Source organism: Pleurodeles waltl, chromosome 4_1 (assembly GCF_031143425.1).
Source record: "Pleurodeles waltl isolate 20211129_DDA chromosome 4_1, aPleWal1.hap1.20221129, whole genome shotgun sequence".
Classification (NCBI taxonomy): domain Eukaryota; kingdom Metazoa; phylum Chordata; class Amphibia; order Caudata; family Salamandridae; genus Pleurodeles; species Pleurodeles waltl.
Window position 1 is genome coordinate 1,003,994,085 of NC_090442.1, and position 18,143 is coordinate 1,004,012,227.

Consider the following 18,143-nt stretch of genomic DNA (forward strand, 5'->3'; position numbering starts at 1 on the left):
GTTGCTCTAGGCATGTGTCTGTATATTTTTAAAGATATTCAGCCTGCAGCTCACAAACAGAAACTGGCTTTAATAGTTGTAATTTGAAACATTTAGCATTTTCGTGCCACAGCAGCAAATAGCCATGCCAAGTAAGCACTAAAGGCCCAAAGTCTGAAAATAAGATTAATCAACCCTTTGTATGCTATTTTATATTAATATCACAGTAACAAAAGAGATGTAGTCATCACCTAAACCACAATCTCTGTTCCACCCTGATGGGTACACTGGAGATACACCACTATTAATAAATCATTACATCATTTAGAAATATGTGAATATTTATGTTAAGTACCATGTTACACTTCAACCCATAGTGTATATACACATAGGACAACCTGAAACTTAAACAACAGATAATGTAATTCACGTGCAACTCCTCTATAATACCTAAATACCACAATAATTTGCATTGGGTCTACTCACTACACATCATAGGGAACACAGCATAATGGCTATAGAAAAATATCAAAAGAATATAAGTATTTAGAAGGATTTGCAAAAGTGAACATTGGGAGCATTTTCAACTCAACCTTTTTTTGAATGTTTTATTACACTGACTGAGGAAGAAAATGTGGTGTAGTGATTAAGTCAACTTGTGAACCTGGCTTGGAATTCAGCTTAGATCTTGACTGAAAGGTGTACATGTCTGGGCAAATAACTTAATCTGTGATGATGGTGTATTTATGTTATTCAAAGATTTAGGCCCCCACTTGATGTATGCAGTCTTGCTTCGTCTCCACCTCTACCCATAATATACAACACTCTGTTGATCCCCAGCTAAACTTGTGCTATAGCAATTTAAAATGAGACGTGTTTTTACATTGTGAAGTTATTCTACTTATTCTGCTCTGTGAATGCTCCTTCATTTTGGACTCTTTAGGGCTCATATAATTATCCTTCTCCATGTCTGAGGGAGCACTTTCTTGTGTTTATTGGTGAATCCACTTATAGACATCTTTTTGTTTCTTGAGGCATTTTTTATTGTGTTTCATGTTGTTTTTAGCAAGAAAAGACACCTTTTACAGAAAGTCTTTGTTTTCTGTGTGTCAGACATGCACATAGGCACAAGATTCGTAGGTACGAAACATCTTGCAAACATCTGATGCTCGCAGGTCTGGTGGATACCGTAGAAGCTCCAGCAGTGCTTAGTGTTTGGGTGGTAATTATTTGTAAAGCCAGTAGATCTGGCTTTAATGTGTTGCTGTGTGAAAACACAGGGTATGCATGAATGCTGTTTGCATGTGTTAGCACAACAAAGGCATACATTTTGGCAATGTGTGCTCCTATACTGGCTCTGAGAATGTCTCTTCCCTCATTATGTGATGTGGTAGCACCACCACTGCCTATGGACGTACTAACCCGCAACAAACTTCGAGTCTAGTTGCGTCTCTAGTAATAATCACAGTCTCAGCACCCCAACAGGGGTAGATCTGGACTGGAATCCATAGAGCAGATTATTTGTCTCAGCATAGGTTTATTGAGCACTAACCCTGCCTGAAATTTACCCTGTTGAGAATAAGGTGGAAATTGGCCACACATATTCTGGAACGGGGTGGTCCAAATGAGACTCCTATAGTAGGGTCAGCATGACCACTTGTTTGAGTATCTCTGAACAGTTGTCTCTATGAAGGGAAGAGTTAGTTAGCACTGCTAGGTTATTGGCAAAAGACAAACATTTTCTCTTAAAGAAGACAGCAGGACTGGCATTGTAGCATGAGTTGGAGGCTCGAATGAACAGCAGGGACAATAAGGAAGTGACAGAGAAGTGTAATGGACAGGATGAAAACATGAAAACAAATATCATGTGTGCTTCGTTAACAATATTGCATTGCATGGTAGTAATCTTTTCCTAAAAAAAGAGCTAAAGAGACATACCATCCAACTGGAGTAATACCCTTTCTGTCGCTGTCTGTGGCTAGGTCTTTGTAAATTTTAAAAAGCTGATCTGTAGAGCCCACAGTACCCCATAAATGCTCTTTATCCTGATCTTTCTATGAATTTTTCTATCAATGTTGAAAGCTTCTTCCCTCAGGGTTCAAATTATGCAATTTAGGGAAGACCTGGGTATGTCCATTTGATTTTTCTAGAAGGAACCCTTTTTAGGGCAATGCTGTCTAGAGAAAATTATATTTCTATAAAATATATTAATTTACCTTTATGACAAATGCAACCCCTTGCATACTGGGTTTGGTTAGATGTATGTATTAAAAAAAAACAAATACAGGTGAAACAATGCAATGTCATAAACACGTGTGCAGATGACCAGAGTGTTAACTGCTAAGTATTAGTAATAGTATTGTTGGGAAAGGGGCATCATGGCCTATTGGAGGAGCAGTTTCTCAATATTTTAAGAGTGTAGCTAAATGCGGGGTGTGGCCATAAGGGTGACCATCATGGCCGTTCAGTGCTGAAGCTCTGTCGGATCATCCCTTAAAATGTGCTGTATGAGGTGCTACCTGCCTCAATTGTTGGCCAAGATGGTGTTCAGTGATCCTTAAAAATCCCCCCGGGGGGGAGCCACAGCTGAGTTGTGCTGCAGGTTGAGGCCTCGGAGCGCAGCCCATGGAGATAGCACTGGAGACGCCGCCCTCATGCCTCAGAGGCCCTGCGGTGACAGGGGCCATAGGTCAAATGCATGGCAGGCAGGCCGTGTGTTGAGGCCTGACAACAGCACACAATTTGTGTCCTCCCTCCTCCGAGCCTGACTTCACTCACAGAACCACTCTGGTGCTTGCAGGAAGGGCGGTGGCAGTCTCTGACACCCGATCAGCAGGCTGTGAATGTGCGGCCTACTGGGCCTTTGAAGCCTGCCTTGGATGTCCCCGGCAGCCAGCATTGAAAACAAGCACCCCATTGTCACTCCAGCAAACCTACGCCATGGAAGTAGGACAGAGCTACCTGATGTGCCTCGAATGGGATAGGATACAACAGCTCTCCCTCTACTTATTTCACTTTGCCCAATATTGCTGAAAATCAGCGGCACGAATAACTAACTGCTTGGGCCCACGTCTGAACGCAATCAGCGTGTTAACAGTGCTCTCTCTTCCCCTCCTGAACACTTCTCTGTTAAGGGCAGCAGAGCTGGTCCTGGGGCTATGTTAGAAATTAGGTTCCTGGTTGGCTAGGGTGGGCACCTCAGCCAGGCAGGGACCACCATTCTAGTCAGGGCAAGGGAACTACACACCCAAGATAACCCCTGCTTCACCCTCGGTAGCTTGGCACGAACACTCAGGCTTATCCCAGAGGCAATGTGTTTGCAGAACATACGCAACACTAGTGACACAATAAATACACAACAAAGAAAACCACACAACAGGTTATATAAAAATTAACTGTATTGCACAAAACATCATTAGAACAAAAACAACATGTATCAGTAATAACCTGCTACACAAGCAGTTGTCAGAACATCACACAGGTTACTAGTACTACGCGAAAGCAAGCAGTAGTCAGGTAAACAAATAGGTTACTAGTATTCTACAACACAGGGAGCAGTCAGGTAAACACATAGGTTACTAGTGTTCTGAAACATAAGCGGTAGTTAGGTCATTATCACAAAAAAATGCACACATCATAATCAACAGCAGTTGGGCCTGGTCCGACTAACCCACCTAATGACAGGTGGATTGTTTTACTCTCCTGCGATCACTTTGCCAGACAACCTGTGGCTCCCTATTACACAGGAGAAGTTGGTTCAGCGCACATTGAGTTAACTGGATCTCCATACTTTCAGAGACCTTTTCCCTAATAGCCGTGTATTCTCCCAGACGGAGAAGGATAGGTTTCTAACTGCTATGCATATGGATCACATTATACTTTGCCATCTCCAGAGTGCACTGCGGTCTATGATATCCGCCTACCCATTGGCACCAGAGGGATTCCTGCCTTTCACACTAATCATTACCGACAATGTGAGTGATAAGTTAACATCCAAACTATACCACACTTGCTTAGGCCTTCTGCCAGTCTGTGATAGAAAAGTAAAAGAGGCTTGGGAGGTGGATCTGGGCCACCTTACGTCAGACAAAGTTTGGTATGCCTGCTGCGCTCAAACATATCTGGGTTCCCTTAATCATTGTCATAAACTAATACACTACAAATTCTTAAGAAGAGTTTATATGACACCTGCTGCCATGGCTAAAAGAGACCCCTCACAATCCCCTAACTGAACTAAATGCCACACACCTACAGCCGACATGACCAGGACCTGTGATGCTGTAGCAATATACTGGAGGGATTGTAGGTGGCTGGCCCTCTACGTAGTGTCAAAGCTATGCACACTGTGCAGGAGGTCCAGGCAACCACACGTTGGTTTACAGAGGTAAAAACTAGATCACCTAATGCTCTAATTTTTATGGTAGCTTAGGTCGAGCAATGAGGCCTATTTTGGAGAAGTGCAAAGCATTTGTTGTACTTACATTATCAATCATGCACTCACACATTCAAAGGAATAACTCAAGACCAATTTATAACAATACTTCAGATTTGTATATAAATGTTAAGACCAAGATAATCGAAATTGGTTAAGTACTTTTGGAGATATGAATTTTTGAAATTAAAAGAAAATAGGCCCTCATAACAACCTGCGGCTGTGGCAGTGTCACCGTGGACAGGGCTGCAGTGAATATCGCCAAATTAGGAGTTTGGCGGTTTGGCTGAAGCCAAACCGCCAAGCCTCCACCCGTCCGCCACATTGTCAGCACCACCAGCACGGCAGAAGGTGTGATACCGCCAGTGGTATCACGACGCAGAAGACCACCAGCATTTTTCTGCTGGTCGCACCACCAGAAAAAGCTGGCAGTCTTGCACCCTGGTGACAGGAATAAGCATTCTTGTCACCAGGTTACACTCGCACACACGACCACATACCCTCACACATGCACTCACATACTCCCTCACACAAAAAAAACACCCCCCACTCGCACTCGTGACATACATCCCATTCACACTAACATACATACACAAACACCGCACTCACACACGCATTCACTCTCCCCTCCCACCTCCCCAGCACATACATCCATTTAATCCCCCTACAATGCATACATACATTCACTCCACCCTTCCCCCGCACTGCATACATACATTCACTCCTGCTGCCCGCATACATACATTCATTCCCCCGTCCACTCACACACTCTCCCCACCCCCGCATACACGACATTCACACATGCACTCAGACACGCACCCACACACACAGCCCCTCCCCTGTCGGATGATCCACTTACCTCATCCATCGAGGAGGTCATCCGTGAGGGTACGGGTCCTGGCGCTTCCACCTCCAGCAGCGCCTCATCATCTGGACAACGCCACACCGTATTACGGGTTGTAATACGGTGTGCTGTCTCTTTTTGGTGTGGCGGTACCACCTCTGTATCACCGACCACCAGCACAAATGGTTTGGCACCTTTTCTTTGTGCAGCAGGTCCGCAGTTCTTCTACTTCGGATCTTCTTTGTGCTGGTCTTCTTTGTGTCCTTCGAATCTGATTTCTTGTTCTAGGGATTCCAACTAAATACTGAATTTAGGGCCAGATGTAACAAACGTTTTGCGACTCGCAAACGGCAAAATTTGCCGTTTGCGAGTCGCAAAACGCGTATCCCAATGCAGAAATGCATTTTGCGAGTCGTTACCGACTCGCAAAATGCATTTCAGACTCGCAAATAGGAAGGGGTGTTCCCTTCCTATTTGCGAGTCGCATTGGGATGCAATACCATTTGGCATCGCAGTTACCATCCACTTCAAGTGGATGGTAACCCAATCGCAAATTGTAAGGGGTCCCAATGGGACCCCTTCCAGTTTGTGACTGGAGCCCAAAATATTTTTTCAGGGCAGGGAGTGGTCCAAGGGACCACTCCCTGCCCTGAAAAAAAACGAAACTAAAGGTTTCGTTTTTTTTTTAAGTGCAGCTCGTTTTCCCTTAGGGAAAACGGGCTACACTTCAAAAAAAAAAAACTGCTTTGTTTAAAAGCAGATTCGCTAACATGGAGGTCTGCTGATGTCAGCAGGTCTCCATGTTAGCGAGTGCCTATACTCGCAATGGGGCCGCAATTTGCGACCCACCTCATGAATATTCATGAGGTGGGTAATTGCGACCCCATTGCGAGTTGCAGTCGGTGTCTGAGACACCGTACTGCATAGCAATTTGCGACTTGCAAATTGCGAGTCGCAGGGACTCGCAATTTGCAAGTCGCAAATTTCTTTTTTCCTACATCTGGCCCTTAGTGAGCATTTTAGGGGGTACCTGGTAGTGTCCAATGGGACACTTACCTTTGGGTGCCTACACTCACTATAGTGACCACTTCCTGTGGAGAGGGTCACTTCCCTAAACCTCACTATAGAGGAAAATGAAATGGAGTGTCCACCTTGCAGGCAACACCTTAGGGGTAGTGCATGCCAGATGGGGCCACTCCTCCTATTCTTTGTGTGGTTTTCCACCTTTGCTACCGCCAAAAGTGGGGGTTGGCAAAGGGGCTGACCATCTGCTGCTGGCAGCAGGCCTTGGGGTCCAGCTTCGAAGGCAGTAAGCCTTTTGAAGCTCACCACCAGAGCAGTTCCTGAGGGAGGGGGTGTTAGCTCCTCCACCCAGTAAGGGCATTTTTTTACAAACCAGAGAGACAGGGCTGTTCCCCAAGGTTTGTATAATGGGTATCTGGAGGTGGCAGGCTGGATAGAACCAGTCAGCAACCATGGCAGGTTAGTTAGCTTTTGTAGGGGACACCTCTAAGGTGACCCTTGGGTACATTTAGGGATAAATCCAATACTGGTACCAATTTGGATTTATAATTGTGAGTTGTTTGATACCAAACAAACCAGGGTTCAGAGTGGCCATCATGTAGCTGGGAAACTCATGTTGACCAGTGCCCAGGACATGTAATAAAATGGCTGCTCTGTTCACTCACTATGTCCCGGTTGGGCAAGGACACATGGGGGCATATTGCTCATGGAGCTATGCCATCACATATAATATGGAGCACACTGCCTTAAGGCTGTAAGGCCTGCCAGAGGGGTGTCTTACCCATAGTAAATGCCGTGTACGGTGGACAGGGCACACAGGCAGTGTGCTAGGTCGAGTTTGTGTTTTAGGTTTGGACCAGGACACTCAGCCTGCAATGGCAGTGCTGGGTGCATCTGGATGCATGGCCCTGAGGGTGGCACAATCAGTGCTGCTCCCCTCAAGGGCCTACCCATAGTACCCCTTGCCCTGGGTACCTAGGTGCCTATTTACCAGTATTTATAAATAGACTTATAGTGGTAGTTAAGGGTGTATCCAATTGTGCCAATGCATCACAACAGTTTTAGGGAAAGAGCTCTGGCTCAGGTAACTTGCTTAGCAGGGGCCCTGGGCACTACAAGTTCTAGGCTACATCAGACATCAGGCAAAAAGTGGGAGCTAACCATGTTAAAAAGAAGCCTTTTCTCACAGGGATGTCTTTCGTGGACGTACTCTGATGATAGGTACCCCGCTTGCACCTAATCCCCTATTTGCACTACTGACCATGTGGATGATACTGCTAAGTTGACAAAGAGATCTACAGTCATAGCCTTACTATTGCCACAACAGGAGATAGCTCTCCAGTGGGGCACCAAGACATTACCCACAACAAAAGCCTGGCTGAAAAGTCTCATATGCTGTGATAATGTTAGCAAACTGTATGGCACTCTTCAACCACCCACATCCCAGCCAAAGGACATATGGCAACCGTTCAGAAACTACCTATTGACTCTGGACACCCTGGAACTTGATGCATAAACCTGAGGGGCTATTTTTGTCCCTTCTGATTGTAATGCCCGAAAGAAACTGTTTCCAGACCTTTGGAAAATAATAAAAAGAGTAATAAAACAAGAATGCAGCTAAACTCCATTATATTTACCATATTGCTGTGAGTCAGGCAGCTGGCTTAGAACACATGACCATGTCTCTCTCTCTGACAGGAAAAGGCTGCTTTGGTTGGTGGTCAAGCACACTGTATAGATTAAGGTATCTTGTCAAATCCATACCCTACATATTGGCCTGGAAAAGGCTTGCTTTATGGAACAATCCCTAAATATTCCACTGGTTGGCTCCTCCATTCATATTCTGTTGTTTCCCAAGACAAGCTCACTTGAGTACTGCAAATTCTATCATACACCTTGGGCCAAGTTATGGAATGGCCTGACTATTCATCGAAGCATAGTTCAAACAAAATGGAACAAAAATGGCAAAAATCCAATAAGGGGAACAAGGGATATGATTTTTTTAAATGTTTTAAGGAAGAATAGCACCAGGAAGCATCAAGTGCCAAAGCTAGCCAAGGGTCTTGGCAGCCCGGGACATAGGCACAATTTGACGCTGACTGCGATGGAGCATGGGTCAGATACACCAACCAGGTTCACCTTGGTCAAAGATTTACCTTGTAGTCCTTAAAGCTCCAATCCACCACAGAAGTAAAGCTGCCCTGGATCTCAGAGGAGGCACTTAGAGACTCAAAGTTAGGTGTTAGGTAGATGCCAAACAATAGGGTCCAGTCCAAGTCCATTTGCCACTAGTCAGCTGGGCAGTTGCAGGAGAAGATCTCTTGCAGCTTGCTGTTTCCCTGTAGCATTAACAAGAATTCAGAACAAGAATTCAGCCTTATGCCACCAAGATTCTGTCGTTTTTTTGTCCTGGGTACAAAAGAGAGCAGGTCCAGTCCTTCCAGGGTTCTTCTCAGGTGGCAGACAGCAGGTTCAGTCCTCTTCGGGTCTTCCTAAGGTCCAGGAGAGTTCTCAAGTGGGTGCCTGGTGATGGCATATTTATGCCTAGCACAAGTCAGTGGGTAGGAATGACTCCAGGGCATGTCATAATCACTAGGCAAAATGTTCCCGGGGACAAATCTACCCACTTTGGACATTTGCAAGATGACAGCAATCTTCAGCAACACTAAACCTGGGGTCTGAATGCTAGGGAGTGCACGTGGAGTGTACTATGGTAGACCTAGTGGCTTCCCATATATATCATCAAAATCCATTTTGAAGCAGCCATAGTACCCCAATAAACCCAAAGACAGAAGTATTGTTAAACAAAGCAGGGTACTGATGCAACCAGACAGACAGTAAATACACAAGAATTGTCTTGGCATCCTGCTGTTGCCCATTTAAGTGCACCCCAAACCTTATATGTAAAACCCTAGCAGACCAGTCAATCAGGATTTGATACTCCAACAAGATTTGAAATTCCAATGTGAAAAAGAGGCCCACTGTCATTGGAGCCTAACTGGCTGGGGAAGGGAGAAAGGCCCTGCCTAGCTGTCAGCTAACATTTGCCTATGACAGGGAAGGCCTTTGAAGTTAATCAAGTTCCTAGGCACACCCCATGGTCATTCTGCCAAGAGAACAGAAACACCTCCCACATGAAAGGCCCTTGTTATCTGCTGTGGGAGCAGTTTTTACACCTCTTGGAATGCTAATTACTGGCTGGCAGAAGTATTAGAACAAATGCAAATGGGCCTCCAAAGACTCTGGGCAGTAAAAGGTAATTTTCTAAAAGTACAGTTTCCAAAATATTTATTACAAATCCTGCGCACCTCTAGGGGGCGAAACACTTGTTGGCTGCACACCAAAAGGAATTGACTGGCACAACTGAAGAAAAATCAAGAAGCTTTTCTCTCTTCTTTACTCTATTTGTGTTTTCTTTATGTCACTCTTGAAGTTTAAACTTAATGTAGGAATGTATACGCATTAATGCTGGCATATACAAATCTTTGTAAGCTGTATTGACTTTTGTTGGGCATGGGGGGGCGATAATCAAAATTTGGAAATGCATGAGAATAGGCCTCATGGAGAAACTGTAGGTTCCATGGGCCCCTCTTTCTCCTAAACAGATGAGAAGTTCAGACCAGATGGATTTCAACAACTCTAAAAACCTCCTTTAAGAACTCCACATTGCGACACAGTAAGTAGTCTACATCCCATCTCAGAACCACAACCACCTGCTTAGATTCATTTTCTATTTGTATCTCTACTTTCTGCCTTTTGGCTAATCTTGAATTTACAAATTCTACATGCATACATACGTGAAGGACAGAACAATTAAAAATGACATGTTCCAATAATTATATGTAGTCAGGTCCTTGAGACCCTATGAGTGATTAGCCGTGCTTTACAATTCCTGACTGATTGATTGATAACCACCAGCTGAAATGTGGTAACGTGGACAGTTATATAGACTAATACTTCTGACTTTACCAACAAGCACAATGGTAGTCTAGGTAAAGGGGTTATTTTCCTCACGCAGCCAAATAAGGCAGGATGAGTTTTACGCGTGAACTGTTCACAAGATGTATATGCTACAGTGAATGAAGGAAGATCAACCCAGAAGAGGTTGAAGCAAAGAGATGACAAATAAAAAAGGCCAAAGAGGAGTGGCAAATTGGGGAAGAATTACTTGCAAACACCTCAGAGGGGTAAACAGCAGATAAAGAGTGTGAGTTAGAAAGGGTTAGGAAAACTGTAAGAAGGTATTGAAAAAGACTCGACATGTTGCAGACAAGGCCAGTGCAGAACACAAGAGGGTGGCAGATTGCAAGAAGTAGCCTCCAGAGATGTATTTTTTTTATAAGGGAAGAGAGTACCAAACTGCAAAACATTCATCTTGTCTGAAGCTGCTAAATCCCTGCACTGGGATGGCTGCAGGTATTGTTTCACTATGCATTCTGAACATATGTAAGGGTCAATTCCAACATACACACGTTTTAAAATATTCAACGGGGAGCACTTGGTGAAGTCAGTGGTATGTCTGACTTACTCTGGTTGATGGTGAAGAAGTCGCTCGGAGTGTTGATGCTGTAGAGAAGGCTGCCTAAAAACCCAGCGGAGTCAGGGTCTCGCGCCGTCACGTTTGCAACAACCGTTCCTGGAACTTGTTCTTCTGGAATGTTGTAAACAGTTTGTGTTCTGAAATGGGGAAGCAATAAACAACTTCACTAGTGATGTCTCGTAACTCTGCTTGAAATTGAAACTCACTAATTGTATAGATGTTTCAAAAACATCAGCAGAATCATGCATCTTTTTGTATTTTAAGTTCCCTAACATTGTTTTCCAACTTAATATCTTACTCTTTGTTTTGATGTCAAAATCACTGAGTGGAACCTTCACTCCTTGTCATGCAGACCAGCCATGTCACCACCGCAATTTCTTCCATTGTGTGACACTGATGGCATTGTTCACTAGGCAGTGGTTAATTTGTATAAGAATGAGTGCCAGTGCCCCTGTCCAGAATCCCACAGTTAGCGCTACTAAAGATTACTGTGCCGATTATCAAGACTATGTAGTCCTGAACCTACCTCAGGCCTCTTTAATCCACTACCAGACACTTCCTGCCCTTTTATCCCATTCTTGCAGATTCCTACTTTTGCCCTTTGTGACAATCAGTTGCAGCCGGCGGGATGGGAGTGGGGTGAATGTTTTTTTTTTAAACGTACCTTGATCCCTGCCGCATTGTCGCACCGCCATTCTTCAGCTCTCTACTGCAGGCAGGCACAGGCTCCCAGCCTTCCCTGCGGCCACTCCTATCGCTGCTCTCCCGCTGGTGGCAGAATCAGACCAATGTCAGTGTGCATGTGTGTTTGGCTGTCCTGAGATCGCTAGCCAAACACACATGTGCACTGAGGGGAGTGCACACCACTCCCTCTCCCTGCCTGTCATCCTCCATGGCCCTGCCCCTATAAAAATAAAACGATAATAAACATTATTTATTATCATTTTAATTTTAGTTTTGACATAACAGAGGAGCCGCCGCTGGTGACAATGTTTCCGCCTTTCTCTTCCTCCCTCTTTCTGCTTTGTTTGTTTTTCTCCCTGGCTTTCAGGCAATGTTTGATCAGAACAAATAGGTGATTCTCACCAAAAATGAGTGCTGGTGGCACCCACGGCAACCACTGGCTCACATTAAGCACTGTAAGGAGGGGGGATGGTCACTGTGCCCTAGTTGGCCAGCAACAAATGTGGCATAATAATCTCTGAGGTAAGCTTCACATTCATTGGGTAGAACTCTCCCTTGAATGAGTACAAGTATGGCAGTACTGCTCAGTCAGTAGTGTGAAGAAGGAAATTGTGGAACAAAGGCGTGTACCTTAGTCAGTGATCGGGGCTGAAGAGTGCTAGCAGGTGCTGACCTGAGGATGTGGATATGCCAGTTCTTTACCACTGATCCAACCGGAAGTCAGTAGAAGTAATTTACAGCCTACAGTCCACAGCTCAGACATGAGGATATTTTTACTTGTTTCCTAACCAGTATAGAACACACCAGAAATTTGCCATGACCCATAGGCTGGCTTTTATTGGGGCCTGGTCATCTGCCCTGCTTCCTCTTCATTGGATTTTTAGGTTGTTCAAAAGCTTTTTGAACCATATTTCGTCTTTTTTTATGACTTAAGATGAATTGATGCCCAAAGGGAGAAGGTCAGTGTGGGGACCTTCCAAATCTGAGTTCCAGGCCTCACCATTTAGTTTCTCCATTCCAAAAAGGAACGTTCTTAAGTTAAGAACTCTGATATTTAATTGTGCTGGTGAGGCTGTTTGAAATAGTGAATCATGCTAAGTAGTCCTGGCCAGAACCCTTTCAGCTGGATTTTCAATAGTTAGTTTTTTTTTTGTCAAACTGCATTAGGCTGCATTCGAGATCACCATAGTTATCCATCATCTTTTGGGTGACATACAAACCACGATGTCTCACCATCTGTCTGCTTTAGAGAAGAATGTTAACATCACCAAACCCACCCATTAAAATGCAGCTTGAAAATGATCCACTCAAACCCAAGTGTATGATTCTCTGATCTCAGCAAGCTATCTGCTTTCATTTAGCAAGTACAGAACACCATCTCTAATCACTATCCAACACTGCATTACTTTGCATTCACTCAACCTCAATGCTAATAAATCTGAACTAGTGTTCTATGCTTCCTCTATTCCCATCCTTCTGCCCAAAAATCCTGCTATTTCCTTTTACTCCTCTAAGTTTTGATGAAATGTGGAGGCATATTTTGACTCATCTCTTACCTTCTCTCCACCCCCTACTTAGTCTCTTCTATCAACTTTACAATATATGCAAATTGCACAGAATTTCTCAGATTTCAAGCTACCAAACCTCTTTTCCTTTCCATAGTCCACTCTTGCCTTGGCTATTCTTGTTCCTCCTCCCTATACTAAATAACCTTAATCTTTTGAACTTGTGCATCAGCCTGCTCTTTAAACTTTCACTCACATCTCCTAATCTTGTGTATAGCTCTTCATCGGCTACCATCTCACTCGCCATTCCAGTTCAGCGCTGATGAATCTGTATTTGGAGATTTTGGGAGGACTTTAGAAAACACTCGATCTTAATCTCTTGACCTTGGGGCAAACAGCTCCCCAGACTGCAATGTGAGGATGATAAAGTGTTATTTGAGGTAACCATTGTCAGCCTCCAGTGCTTACTGCCCAGTTTAGAATTATATTGTAGAGAGAACACTATGAAAGTGAATCCATCAAGTGCTTGTTTTGAGCCGGTGGGAACACCCTCCCAACCTAAGTACTAGAAAAACAACAAGTGACAGGTTCATGTTTTTAAAGAACAAAAGCCCAGGGGCAGGCCAGGCCTCTCTTCTGCAGTAATCAGCAGAACTCCTCTGTGTGGTCCGGCGCCCCGCCCGGCCAGACAAAGACGCCATATCGGACCCTGTTAGTGAGTCACTGCGGCAGCGTATGACTCTTGGTTAAACAGAGAAGTGACTTTAGTTAAGGCAGGTTGGTGAGGACTACACTGGTTTTGCTGGATGTGAAAGTGCTTCAAATGGCTTGGACTGTGTGGGTAAACTCTGATAGATATAAATGGGGTTAAGATCTGTACATATAAACGTGGAGAGGATGTGGCCTAACGGCCAGAGCTGCCGACATTGGAGCTGATGAACAAGGTTCAAGTCTGGGCATTGGCTCAACATCCTGTGATTCTCAGCAAATCACTTAATCTCCCCTTGCCTACCAAAGATGAATGTGTCCTTGTGTAATGTAACTGGTACTCATGTAAAGTGCTCCAATACGTTCAGGTTGAGTTTGCACCATATAAAACAACAAAACAAAACAATTTACATTCACCATGAGCAAATCTGATAGGTATATGTAGAGTCTGAAGGCACTTGGTGGGGTTGGCTGGTTCTGATACTGTGAATCAAGTTAGGATGGACTAGGTTGGGTCCAACTACTTCTGATGGGAGTTAATATGGAAAGAACAGACTGTTTGGATCAGATGTTCCTGCTGGTTGTGAATGGGCCATATAAAGTCAGGCTTGTGCTTCTCATTGCCCAATAGGTGATAATTTCTGATATTTAGCTCTTTACCTGAAATTATATGCTTGGTGTTACTTCTGGGAAAGTGCCCATCAAAGTGCCACACATTAGGTCGTTGAATGTATTCCCATAAGTACAGTAAAACCATTGAAATGCCACATGTAACCAATCTGAGAATGTAGCAGCTATGATATCAAGGGAGCAACTGAACGTTTGTACATGTTGATTGTCCCTAACATATGAAACCTAAGTCACTCCCAAAAAATGTACCCACTCATGCCAGTACACAGACATACACAGCCATACCCCTGTTATGGAAGCTAGTGCTTTGCCTAATGTATGCACTTTGCATTTCTGCAATACTGTTAAAAGAAGTCTGTACCTGACCCAAATATGACCACCATAACAACACAGACTGCTCTAAGATTACCCTCCAATGTCATGTTATTGCAGCTATACAGTAAGTATGCATACAAGCTATGATTCATGCCTTTCTCTACAAGCATCAATAAGAACCAAATGAAAAGTATGTTTTATTTGCATTCTATTTTTATCTTTCACTGACAGTGAATGGTCACAAAGCAAGTGCTATTCCCATCCCTTCTTTAGACCTTGCCACTCTGTGCATCTACTTTATTATGCAAATTACTCTCTCGCTATTACTGCTAGCACAAGACACTGAGGAAGGGAAAGTGAAAATCCAGGTCCATACAATATTATTTTCTGTGATACACTCCTTTTTACCTGATTTACAAAGAAGTATGATCTCAAGACTAGTAGCCCATTACAAAACACTATTAATAAAACATCAGTGTTTTCTTATTGAATACTTCTCCATTTTACCGCTTTATCGAATTCCCAACAATTGCCAGAATATTTCCTATGAGAACATTTGAGAAATATTGGACAGACACTAAATGACATAACCTGGTAACTTACTTAATAGTGAATGTTGAGTACTGTTGGCATAGTATGTTGGAAGTTAAGGGAACTTTGCGGCTAAAATTGGAGAACGCACACATGCACGCTTTATTTTTATTTGTGATGTAACAATACTAACAATTAAGTACATAAATAAATAAATAACTTATAAACAAGCACAAATAAATTAGCTTCAAGTACAGCAATACTTAAAAGTCTGAGTCTATAAAGTACAACTTAATATCTCAATATATTATCTTCCTTATACATGTACATCCTTTCTATCTAGTTATCTATCTATATATTTATTGTTTTGCTCCTACTGTACAAAAAAAAAACTTTAACTCTCTTCAGTGCACTGCTCTCTGCCTCATTCTATACCTCTCTCAATGTATCCTCTACCTCCACTGTCTGACTCATCCCAAACCTCATTCTTCTACTATGTTCTCCAAAATAACACTTTCTGGACTCTTCCCTTCTCTATCTCTCCTTAGCTTACCCAAACCTCATTTTGCTACTATGATTTTCCAAATAACCCTTTCTAAATCCTTCCTCCCTCTAATCTTCCTTTGACTCATCCCAAACCTCATTTTACTACTATGATCTCCATAATCCCTTTCTAGACTCTACCCTCCTCCATCTCTCCTTTTACTCATCCTAAACCTCATCTTATTACTATGATCTCCCAAATAACACTTTCTAGACTCTTCCTTCCTCTGCCCCTCCATTATCCTATTCAATCCAACTAATAGGCTTGCATGTCCACCACTCAAAGGTACTCACATTCGCTATACTAATCCACCACTTATCCTTTTTGGGTTCCAAGATAGCATTCTACTCACCGAAAAGCACTTTGATGCCTTGTCAAGGGTAGTAAGCACTATATAATTACAATTGTAATAATAATACAATAACAATAAATATCTCAGCGTCTATTTATGCCTACTATGTTTTCGCCAGATTACAAGTTCCGTTGTGAATTATAAACTAAAATCAAGACTACTCAAATAGAGGATTATTGTGAACTCTCAAAAATAAAAACACAAGGGATTACTTTGTTTAATATATAGTGGGCCCAAAGTAATCACAACATTACTATATGTAGAAGTTTCAATGAAACACATTTCAAGGTTTTATCAATTCACATTATGGCAAAATAGCAGGAGGCTATTTTCACACTCAGGGCCTGCTTCACAAAGGTAAACGTACACATTTGTGTAAGTTTATGCTTTCTGGGTATTCACAAATTGCGAGTTAATAGTAACTTAATGAGTGCAGAGACTCCACAGTTGGGGTAGAGAACTCTGTACATAAAAAGATAGGGCTGTCCTATATTTTTATGTGCGAAGTTCTCCACCCCGGCTGTGGAGTCTCTGTGCTTGTAAACTCACTGTTAACTTGCAGTTTGTGAATACTCAAAACAGCTTAAACTTACACAAACGTGTACGTTTACCATTGTGAATCAGGCCTCACTTGATATAGCTTAATTTCTATTTGGCCTTTTCTCTGGTTCTCGTGTCCATTTCACAATTGGTGTCCCTGGGCCTGGAGTTCTACTGCACTTCAACTGGATAACCAGGTTACTCCTTTTGTACACTTGATTCCCCATGGATAGTGAATGTGTGTAGACACGAATTACTCAAGCAGGTGTTAAAGAGATACTGTATTACACAAGTGATACGTGATCACATAGAGCTGGGATAATGTCATGATTATTAATTAATGTCCAGTCAGAGCATTCTCTTTAAAAGGAGTAGATGTTTTATTTACAACCAGCTTTGTAAGGCAGTCACAGTTTGTTACAACTAACAAAAATAGGTCAAATACAAGTTTAGCGTTTACAAGGTAAGGTGTTATGCCACAAATATAGAAGTCTAAGGTGAGTGCTTTTCAATGGGTTCATGTAGGTGCAAAAGTTGGAGCACTGCTGTTGAAACTGCTCATGTGACATTATCTGACCTGCCTAATGTCTTTTTTTTTTAACAAGTGGATATATTGAGAGTTCACAGGAGCTGGGCCATAATAAAGCACTCAAATGTCCTAGGGCGAGTGCACGCTCTATGGCACTGACAAAACTGCAGTTTTGGGTGCCTTTTTTTATATTCTGGACATAGTTACCACTGACTTGAAATCAATAGCATTTCCTAAATGCCCATTTCGCATTTAGGAAATGTTTGTACATATGCTTAGGATTTCACAAATAGGAATTCCCTATTTGCGATTTCCTATTTTTGTAATCGCAAACTGTGATTTTTGCTAATGGTTCGTCTGGTAAGGGTTGTACAGTGCACAGGGTGAATGATGTACGTGGGATACAGTGAGTGCCTTCACAAAATGGTGCTTACCTTGCAGGCCGTCTTTGTCTTTCCTTGTGGAACTGACAACTCACTGGCATCAGAAGTAGGGGTGCAGCCGGTGATGCAGTACCCCCAGACAACCTCGAGAATTTTCAGTAAGAGTTTGACAAAAATGAGACACTCTACTTATTTAGTCCAGCAGCCTTTGGTTTTCTTTTAGAGGGTCAAAGTTTAAGTGCCATTAATTGCCCAGGAAGGTGTTTTTTTTAAAAACTGCTTTTGCTTTTATGAAGCATATTTGTCTTTTAATACGTTTGGCTGAAAATGTGTGCATTTTGTAACCTGAAGTATATCGACTGTTGTCAGGATTCGTGGGAAGTTGAAAGCAAGATACGCATGACAACAATCTTTTAAATGTCATGGTTGCAAAGCATTTTCTAGCATCTTTTCCAAAATGTTCAAATATTAAAATACATGTACCCAACATCTGAAAAAGAAATTACACACATTGCCCATTGAGGCTGCAGTCTGAATGTTACAAATGTTTCAGGTTGAGTGAAAAAACAAATGGGTCCTTCATTTTACTTCCTGTGATGTGAAG

General features: G+C 42.8%; 1 protein-coding gene across 1 annotated transcript in view; it reads right to left on the bottom strand.

Moving 5' to 3' along the window:
• CDHR3 (cadherin related family member 3) overlaps nucleotides 1-18,143 on the bottom strand; it is a 288,891-nt gene that overhangs the window by 194,833 nt on the left and 75,915 nt on the right. The window contains exon 7 of the mRNA XM_069227573.1: nucleotides 10,807-10,955. Within this exon, the coding sequence (XP_069083674.1) occupies nucleotides 10,807-10,955 (149 nt within the window). The remainder of the gene's footprint in view (nucleotides 1-10,806; nucleotides 10,956-18,143) is intronic.